This window comes from Gigantopelta aegis, chromosome 6, assembly GCF_016097555.1.
Source record: "Gigantopelta aegis isolate Gae_Host chromosome 6, Gae_host_genome, whole genome shotgun sequence".
In the NCBI taxonomy this organism is placed as follows: Eukaryota; Metazoa; Mollusca; class Gastropoda; order Neomphalida; family Peltospiridae; genus Gigantopelta; species Gigantopelta aegis.
This window is the reverse complement of record NC_054704.1, coordinates 20,915,165-20,925,583: the sequence shown is the minus strand read 5'-3', so window position 1 is coordinate 20,925,583 and position 10,419 is coordinate 20,915,165. Positions and strand designations below refer to the sequence as shown.

Below are 10,419 nucleotides of genomic sequence, written 5' to 3'. Positions count from 1 at the left end.
GCACACACACACACGCGCACACGCGCACGCACACACAAGCAGCCGGATTATTCAAGAAACTATATTTCGATTAGAACTTTAAAAAAAAAAAAAGGCACGTGGGTGATATATAAAAAGCAATAACATTATCCCATATAAACACAACTTAATAGTACACTTTTTTAAATATGGTAAATTAATTGGGAAAAGTATAGCAGAGTAGACAAATGAACGAAACACACAAACACGCACGCATCCACAAAAAATGTTATTTTGCAGGATTCGAACCAGACCAGATTCAAAATGTAGTTTATTGTGCAAAAACAGCATCATAAGCGTCCTCCAATTTGAGATATTTCTTCAAAACATTTGGCACTGGTAAAATATCAATGTTAGGAAACAGTGACACCGATGTCTTGGCGTGGATTAGATTTCTTATTCTGTATCTACATAGTCTCGATAAACTCGGAGGTCTCATTAGATCATCAGAAACTTGTGTTCTAACACCGGGTGACACGCGGTCGAGATTCCGTTTTATCAGTGGTACAAAATCTCTGGAATGCAACAGGAGTATTTTACATATAGTAAAATCGTCCCATCTATTCGTGTTACACGAGTAACAATCTTTTGTGATCGTGGCACCATGTTGTAGTAGAATGCACGTCGTGTCCACTTGACCCAACATGATGCTGTAGTCACAAGCCGTGTATCCAGAGTTGTCTAACAAATCATGTCTAGCACCATACTGAAGCAGTAATCCTAAAATTTCGACCACAAATGAATGGGAGTCGTATTTTAAGAATCCTTGAGCAGAAGACTTTTTCAGTTGTTTTACCCTCTTTTGTATTTGGTAGAGGCCAGAATGTAAGGCACAAAACAGAGGCGTTTGACCCAAATTATTCGTCTTCACATTTGGGTCTGCACCGTGGTCTAATAGCGTCTTTACGATGTCAGCATGTCCCTCCTTACACGCAAGGAATAATCCAGTTTTCCCAGTCGCTTCCTGCGTCTCTATGTCGGCACCAGCGGCCAAAAGAGCTTTAACAATATCGCAGTGACCTCCCTTTATTGATACATGCAGGGGAGAATACTTTTGATTTTTCCAGCCAAAACAGTTTCGTTGGATGTTGACATCAGCTCCTGTGGAATGAAGCAAAACACGGGAATTGAATTGAATATTGAACAAACATCTCAGCACGGACAATACATCGACTATTAAGCGTGAAACGAATGTAAATACCGATCAATACAATAATTCTAAAATTAGCAATACATCTATGTAAATAGCTGTTAAAGAATCGCACTTATAAAAGACATTCTAAAATTATCAATAAAACTGTAAAGAGCTGTGAAAGGGTCGCATTTATGAAATACATTCTAAACTTATCCATAAAATTGTGTAAATAGCTGTGAATGAGTCGCATTTATGAAGGAAGCGCCTAATGTTAAATGCTAGAACACTATGGTACCATTCAAATTGTTTGCGATCGCCCGTCCTCCTAAAAACATCCTCTGCAGAAAATATCCTAAGTGGAAAGGGATTTACATGGTGATCCTTTTTACCAGTTCGACTGTTTTTTGTCTTACCTGCTGTAAGAAGCACGTTGACTATATTCGTGTAACCATTCTGACACGCAAGGTAAAGTGGCGTGATGTTGCGTTCATCAGTGGCATTGACGTCGCTGCCGTGACACAGCAGTAGTTGTACGATCTCTGACAAACCCGTGCTGCAAGCTTTGTGTAGTGCTCCTTCCCTGGAAAACAAGTCGGAATGCTATTCAACAATTCCAGCACCAAAAGGAAACAGAACGAAGTTGTCTCATTCAATGAAAACAGAAAGAAATGTTTTATTTAACGACGCACTCAACACATTTTATTTACGGTTATATGGCGTCGGACATATGGTTAAGGACCACACAGATGAGAAAGAAAACCCGCCGTCGCCACTTCATGGGCTACTCTTTTTTTGATTAGCAGTAAGGGATATTTTATATGCACCATCCCACAGACAGGGTAGTACATACCACGGCCTTTGATATACCAGTCGTGGTGCACTGGATGGAACGAGAAATAGCCCAATGGGCCCACCAACGGGGATCGATCCCAGACCGACTGCACAGCGAGCGAGTACTGTACCACTGGGATACATCTCCCCTCTCATTCAGTGAATGAATGAATGAATGAATGAATGAATGAATGGATGGATGTTTAACGACACCCCAGCAATTGTCTCATTCAAAATCGTATCTCTTCAAAAAGGCAAGCAAAGGAAGTGGTTAACAAAGACGCCGTGACTGCTCCCATGAATCACTGTTGTGCGTTTTTATATATAGGAGAACTGCTACTACCTAAGACTTTATCATACTATGTAAGTGGACTGCCACCATCAAGCCCCCCCCCCCCCCCCTTCCCTCGTTCCACGAGGTGATCCCAACGCTATGGCCACCTTTAGTTCATAACTACCGTATGCGCTTAGGGTGAGCTGGACGCTAAGATTGCTTCGTAAAAAGGGGGCCTAGGACAATACACATTTCCTACTGTGTAAAATGACTTCCACTCTCCAGGATGATGTTTCCTATTATGTAAATGGACTGCCGTTCACCAAATGATGCATATTGTTACTGTTTAAGGCTACCACCCCAGGACGATAAGATTCTAGTGTGAGAGGACTGTCACTTACTGAGTAAGAAAACTGCCACCCTCCAAAACTACGCTTTCCTATTGCCATCCAAAATAAAACATCTTGCAGGATGACTGCCACTCTCAAGACAAGTTTGACTTTATACAAGAAGGGAGTATTTGTTTAACACATTTTTTGTTTTTTACATTTGGTCTTGGGCCCTCTGCCACCACACGTAGACTACTCCTACCAAAAAGTTCTCCTGGGATTTTTTACATGCACATTCCCATAAAAAGGACAGAACATACCACGGCTGGAATGGTACAAAAATAAGTATCGAGAAAGATTGGTACAGACCTTAGGTAAGCGATCATGAGCCTCTATCAGCAATATACTTAATGCCATTCAGGGTCAAAGCCAAGGTGGATGGTGGGGGATGGAAAGAGTCGGCAAAATACCAACAACTAACAACTGACACTAATGTACTGATCTTATAAAAAAAACAAAATTCGCTTAGAGCTGGGATGAGAGGTTCGACGTCCAAAACATCGTCTATGCATACACTCCTGCAGAAGGACTATTGCAGACCGCCCAAACACTAGTACTTGAGGTGTATGTCAGGATACTGTGCTTGAACCTTAACTGGATACAGCTGAATATCAAGTAAAAATAAAGGTACAGAACTTGTTATTGTAAGCGGCGGAATTTAGCTCAGTCGGTTGAGTGCTTGCCTGAGGTGCTTGAATTGCAGGATCGAACCACCTCAGTGGATTCGTTCAACTAATTGTGGGTTTTTTCCTTACAACCAGTGCACCACAACTTGTCAAAGGCCGTGGTATGCTTTCCTGTTTGTTGGAAAGTGCATATGAAAGATCCCTTGCAGCATAAGGAACAATGTAGCAGGTTTCCTCTGATGACTATTTGTTAAAATTACCAAATGTTTCACATACAAAAGCCGATGATTAATTAACTAATCAGTGTCGTTAAACAAAACAAACTTCTTTTCCTTTGGTTATTGTAAATGAAAATGACAGATTTTAGCGTACTTGTTTCCGGGCTGTTCACGGGCCACGTTAATTTGGATCCCAGGGCGAGAAAGAAGACATTCAACCATCGTCACGTTCTTGTTGTCAACAGCAACCCAGACAGGAGTACAGTCGTCGCTGTCGACAGCGTTCACGTCACAGTCGTGGTCCAGGAGTAATTCAGCAATGTCAACGTTACCCAGCCTGCATGCACAGTGTAGAGGAGTCTCTGTGGAAATATAATTTATGGAAGTAACTTACTATGATGTAATTGCGCTTTAACGTCGACCCGTTGTCTTGTATCAACTCTAATTACATGATGTAATGAAAATGATATTTTTATATTGATTTTGTTATAGGTTCGGAGTCCTTTTCCATGATTAGCAATTATCATGCAAGATGGCAACGCAGAAGTAGTAGTTAAGCAAACAAGCATTGTAAAAATAGTTTTCTTATCATTACTTTCTTATCAGACTGAAACGAATATTAAAACTACACACTGGTGCTTACGTTGAAGGCCTGAATTACGTTTATTTGTTTTATTAAACATATTATTTACTGCAAGCATCTGTCCCCTGCCCCCCCCCCCCCCCCCCCACACACACACACACCAGTGCTGGAGCAAATCCTTAAATTCCGGTAAAAACGACAAAGATTTTTGGGCACAATGAGCTGGCCTGAAACCTTTTCATTATGTTTTTCTATCATTCTACCAACAATATTAGATGTAATCCATGTAGTGATTCATTTGCAACCCTATATAGCTGTTTGAAAGTAATGTTATCAAAATTTTCGCATTTTCGTTTAATTCGGGCAAAAATCAGCCTGTCCTCTACAAAAGTGGGAGCCCGTACGCCTATGCACAACTGACCTGAACGAGTTCTGCTGTATCCTGTTCCAACACACCCGACATTGACGTCTGCTCCACGCGAGATCAGCATTTTGGCAATGCCAGTGTTTTTTAGTTTGACAGAGTAATACAGTGGAGAGACAGAAACAGACCCATTCGCATCGTCAACCTTTAACATAGCATTGACCTAGATAAAGAGAAGAGCATAATGATATTAAATGATATTAACTGTACAAAGTTTAAAGTTTGTTTTTGTTAAACGACACCACTGGAGCATACTTATTTATTAATCATCGGCGATTGGATGTCAAACATTTGGTAATTGTGACATATAGTCTAAATGAAGAATTCGATAAAAAAAATTCCATTAGTAGCAAAGGATCTTTTATACGCACCATCCCAATGGGCCACCGATGGGATCGATCCTAGACCGACCACGTATCAGGCAAGCGTTTTGCCACTGAGCCACGTCCCCGCCCCTCAGTATGTACGCATGCTATAATTCAGTTCCTAAGTATTCGTTTAAATATTGCCCGCGACATTGCAATTACAATTTAATAGTTATAAATGCAATATTTGCTTGAACAAGGAGAATCTAAGTATTCTTTATCTTCCAGGAATCATTAAACATATCACTGATAAGAACTTTTAACACAACTTTCAAGACTCAGATAACATTACTTATGTCTTGTCATAAAGTAAAAAACAAACAAAAACCGTTATCTGAAGTTCAGCAGAGAATGTGTGGAGAGGAGTCGCCGGGGATGCGGTATAAAGTAAACCTATAAACTACCATGTTAACGGTGAAAGCTCGTGACATAAATTATGTTCGTAGTAGACTATTATTTGGTTTAAAATTTGTTTTGTTTAACGACACCACAAGAGGATATTGATCCGCCACAGGATCATACGAACTATGATCACAAGTGAACGTGTTATTATATATTTTACATTGGGGTTATTCAGTTAATAAGACCTAACGTATGTTCGATGACGATAAGCCAGTTAGGATTTTCATATGGTGGAGGGTGTATACTACCAAATCAAATCCCATAGACGACAATAGTAACATATGCGGCTAAAACTCCTACCTGCAACGTATCAACCGACATAAACGCCACGGATATAAATACTACCACCCCTTACACTTAAAGTGAATCAGAAAAACATGGGGGTCAAGCTGCTCGTTTCTGAGATAACGGGTAGCGTCTATGACTACCCTAGTTTCGCACAAAATTTGAGTACTTTTTTTTACAGGTACCCCATACATGTTTCAAGCACAAGGCTACTTGACACATTGGTACTAGATGAAATAAAATTGCACATTTATTTTACCCAGATGAAACTATTATTTTTTACAACCAACACACTCACATTTATAACCAATCACAGGACTTGTGGTGTTCACTTCTCTATCAAAAGTTGGGTGCACCTCGAACTTTGACCCAGCCGGAAGTTATTTGGTATAGTACTACCTGGAGCTATAAGACATTAACAGACTACCGTTATTTAGTCTAGAAAGGTGTCTGCTGTCTGGACCCTTTTAATTGCAGCTGCCCTTATATAACATTATTATCATGTTAACTCAAAGATGTACAAAAATAAAACGCAGAGCCATCCCCCTCCCAAGGCATCCCAACTGCAACGACCCTGTTGATTTTGGTACTTAGTGTCTTTAGCACACAGTTCAGATACCTTAGTTGTCTACTTCAGATATAGGTTAGTGTGATTGAGATAACCAGTATGGATATAAGTACATATACACATGTATTTGATAGTTTGACGGTTTTTGTATCCATTTTTCTTTCGGTTTACAGATGAATTACCAGTTAATACTTAGATATGATATAAAAGAAATTAAATAAAACACCCCCCCCCCCCCCCCAAAAAAAAAACCCCCAAAAAAAACCCAAAAACAAACAGTGAATGAATTTGTTTGCTTGCTTACCACCGTAACCTATTAACAAATTCATTGTAATGGTATGTGGTTCGCAAAATGTTGTTGTTGGTTTGTTTTTGTTGTTGCTGCCGTTGTTGTTGTTGTGGTGGTGGTGGTGGTGGAATTGAAAACGACGTTTTATTCGGTCAGTATATTGGTGTGAACATTGACATGTATATTGGTTTGAACAAAGACATGAACATACCAATATACGTCATAATAGGATTGTTATTTCAGAATAACACTCCACCCCTACCCACCCACCCCCACCCCCACCCCCACCCCCTCATAAAACCATGCACTACATAAATGTGTACCTGCAGTTAATAATTATTCACTCTCATATATTTTACATATTTTCATTAGCTAGAAATGAAACGTCCCACAACACTGCCATTTTGAGCGTTCACGCATCAATTATTTGTAAACCGACCAAGTCGATCAATATATTTTTGGCGTTTCCACGACTACCGCTCTACAGGTAGCATTGTGGACGTGCTTCGATCGTTCCTCCTTGATGACAATTTAAAACGCATATTGTCTGTGTTTGGCTACCTGGAATACGGTTGAACACACAAATCAATGACAGGGTAGGAAGGTTTTGGACTCGGTCGACCAGGACACTTGTCGGACTGTCGAAACAAAGAGTATGCGAGTATTGTCGACACAAAGAGTATGAGAGTATTGTCGAAACAAAGAGTATGCGAGTATTGTCGACACAAAGAGGAAGGAAGGAAATGGGTTTTTTTTGACGATACACTCAACACATTTTATTTTACGGTTATATGGCGTTAGACATATGGTTAAGGACCACACAGATATTGAGAGAGGAAACCCCGCCGCCACTTCATGGGCTACTCTTTTCGATTAGCAGCAAGGGATCTTTTATATGCACCATCCCACAGACAGGATAGTACATACCACGGCCTTTGTTACACCAGTTATGGAGCACTGGCTGAAACGAGAACTATCCCAATGGGTCCACCGACGGGGATCAATCCTAGACCAACCGCGCATCCAGCGAACACTTTACCACTGGGCTACGTCCCGCCCCCGACGCAAAGAGATGAGAGTATTGTCAACAAACACCAGTCTCGGTCGTCTTAACTTCCGAACAGAAAGGGAAATATGTGCGTCCTACCCAGAATGAGTTTGTAGTCATCGTAAGCAGAGGCGGGTCTAAGGGGGGGGGGGGGGGGCAGGGGCCAGCGACAGTTTAAATTTTATTATATATTAATTTTCATTTTTTTTTATGATCCCCTCCAAACCTCCCCCAAAGTTCCCTTGGCATTGGGGCCCCCTTAAATGGAGTTTCTGGATCCGCCACTGGTAAGATGTTTTCGACTAACGGAGCTTTTGTAGCGACTAAAATGACATATTCAATACATTTTCTTTTGGATACTACAAACATAAGGATGACAGAAATAATTTGTATTACAATTTTTATGTGATACTGACTTTTACTCTAAATTTTAATTCGATCTATCTGTGATATTTGTGTTTTTATTTGACTCTTGAATTTTTATACTGATGTTGCTCATCACTTCATGTTTTGAATTACAATAATTTGACACCCAATAGCCGATGTATTTTTTGTGCTGGGGTGTCGTTAAACATTCATTCATTCATTCATTCATTCATTCATTCATTCATGCATGCATCCATTCATGCATTCATTCATTCATTCATTCATTCATTACACACACCTTGTTTATTAAATATAAGGATATGTTAGTCGTAAACAAGTTACAATGGTACCAAACTGTGGACGGTTCCTTTAACGACTCAACGAGTAATGTAAGGCTATACACCAATAACGTTTCTCTCATTACCCATCAACATCCAACTGTTGTTCTTAAATAGTAAAACGACACAAACATCAAGTTGATGCAAGTGATGTATATTGCAAGTATAATTACTTGGCGAGATATGAACACTGGTAAACAATAATTACCATCAAATGTGCACAAGACCATTCACAAACACCACTACTGTTGGGTGTAAAATGTGTTGTTTCGCATAAAATGGATTAGGTATACTTTCTTTTGATCAGATTTAACTAAACAGCACAGTGGAGCCAATATAGACTTCTCTTTCACTAACCACAACTAAGCATTAATCGACTATTCTGTCGAGAGAGAGAGAGAGAGAGAGAGAGAGAGAGAGAGAGAGAGAGAGAGAGAGAGAGAGAGAGAGAGAGGTGAGGACATCGTCCGATAACAGACAAAGCCACATGAAGAATACAGAGAAAGAGATAAATATATACATAAAACCAATTTGTATAATAACAGAACATACTCGACGACTGCTAGCAGTTACAATTTAGCAAAGTGCACACGAATGTTATACTTAATATGTGTCAACACTCACCCATATCTGGTTTCGGGTTTGTTTTCTAGTTCAAATAGTTATTTAAACATGTCTGTATGAAAAACCACTACAAACGGATCCCCCTTTTTTTTTAGATTCACAATCGTTTTGATTTACTAGCTTGCCCAGCGTTATTCCCAGCCCATTGTTATTTTGGCTGTCATCTGTATTGCATTACTTGGCTCTGCCTAGTTTAGTTTGATGTGTTTAAACTTTCATCAACTCCATCGACTTACATTTCTCTCCTGTTTTGCGCTTTTTGTCTCGCCTTTACGAAGTAAAGAGGCGAAAGATAAGTAGGCTATTACTTTTTCGACAGCGGGGACAGCAACGACGGAGTAAATGTTTGCGTTAAAGTTTAATGTCAAAGTTTCGCGGTTACATCCATTGCTCACAAGCTGTAAAACTTAAGTCAGTGAAACTTGGTTTATAGTTGCACCTATCGATGTTCATCACAGTGTACTGAACATTTTATGGTAGGTGAGACATTTATTTCCACGAAATTCTTAATTTGTTTATGTTTTAAAATACATGTACCTTAGCTGTGATTGCCACACAACTGGCACACCAAAGGACACGACTGGCACACCAAAAGACACGACTGGTACACCAAAGGACACAACTGGCACACCAAAGGACACAACAAAGGACACGACTGACACACTAAAGGACACGGCTGACACACCAAAGGACACGACTGGTACACCAAAGGACACGACTGGCACATCAAATTCACTGTCCAGCCTATAAGAAAGGGGATATAAAATATCCCTTGCTGCGGTTTTTTGGTATGAGAAGCCTATGTGGCGGCAGAAGGTTTCCCCTTTTTCTCCCCTGTACAGTGTCGAATCGTCAGGCCCTTAGGAACTTGGCGAGTGGGGGTGGCACAGACCCTCACTATATAAATACAAAAATATGGCTTGTGCCCTCAATTTGCGACGAGAGGCTGTAACCCACTCACGAGAGGCTGTAACCCACTCACTAGAGGCTGTAACCCACTCACTAGAGGCTGTAAACCAGTCACTAGAGGCTGTAACCCACTCACTAGGGGATGTAATCCAGTCACTAGAGGTTGTAACCCACTCATTAGAGACTGTAACCCACTCACTAGATATAGTAAGCCACTCACTAGAGACTGTAATCCAGTCACTAGGGGCTGTAATCCAACCACTAGAGGTTGTAACCCACTCAATAGAGACTGTAACCCACTCACTAGAGGCTGTAACCCAGTCACTAGGGGCTGTAACCCACCCACTAGGGGCTGTAACCCACCCACTAGGGGCTGTAACCCACGCACTAGAGATTGTAACCCACGCACTAGAGGCTGTACCCACTCACTAGAGGCTGTGACTCACTGACTAGAGGCTGTAATCCACTCACTAGAGGCTGTAATCCACTCACTAGAGGCTGTAACCCACTCACTAGAGGCTGTAACCCCACTCACTAGAGGCTGCAACCCACTCACTAGAGGTTGTAATCCACTCACTAGAGGCTGTAACTCACTCACTAGAGATTGTAACCCACTCACTAGAGGCTGTAACCCAGTCACTAGAGGTTGTAACCCACTCACTAGAGGCTGTAACCCAGTCACTAGAGGTTGTAACCCACTCACTAGAGGCTGTAACTCACTCACTAG

General features: G+C 40.8%; 1 protein-coding gene across 3 annotated transcripts in view; it reads right to left on the bottom strand.

The window, feature by feature from the left end:
* Window positions 1-272: 272 nt before the first annotated feature.
* The window catches only part of LOC121375376 (ankyrin repeat domain-containing protein 50-like), a 33,687-nt gene continuing 23,540 nt past the window's right edge, over window positions 273-10,419 (bottom strand). For all 3 annotated transcript variants that reach the window (XM_041502798.1, XM_041502797.1, XM_041502799.1), the window contains 4 exons: window positions 4,496-4,661; window positions 3,646-3,853; window positions 1,567-1,733; window positions 273-1,119 (listed from right to left, as the gene is read on the bottom strand). In XM_041502798.1, coding sequence (XP_041358732.1) covers window positions 290-1,119; window positions 1,567-1,733; window positions 3,646-3,853; window positions 4,496-4,661 — 1,371 coding nt within the window. In that variant the 3' untranslated portion in view covers window positions 273-289. The remainder of the gene's footprint in view (window positions 1,120-1,566; window positions 1,734-3,645; window positions 3,854-4,495; window positions 4,662-10,419) is intronic.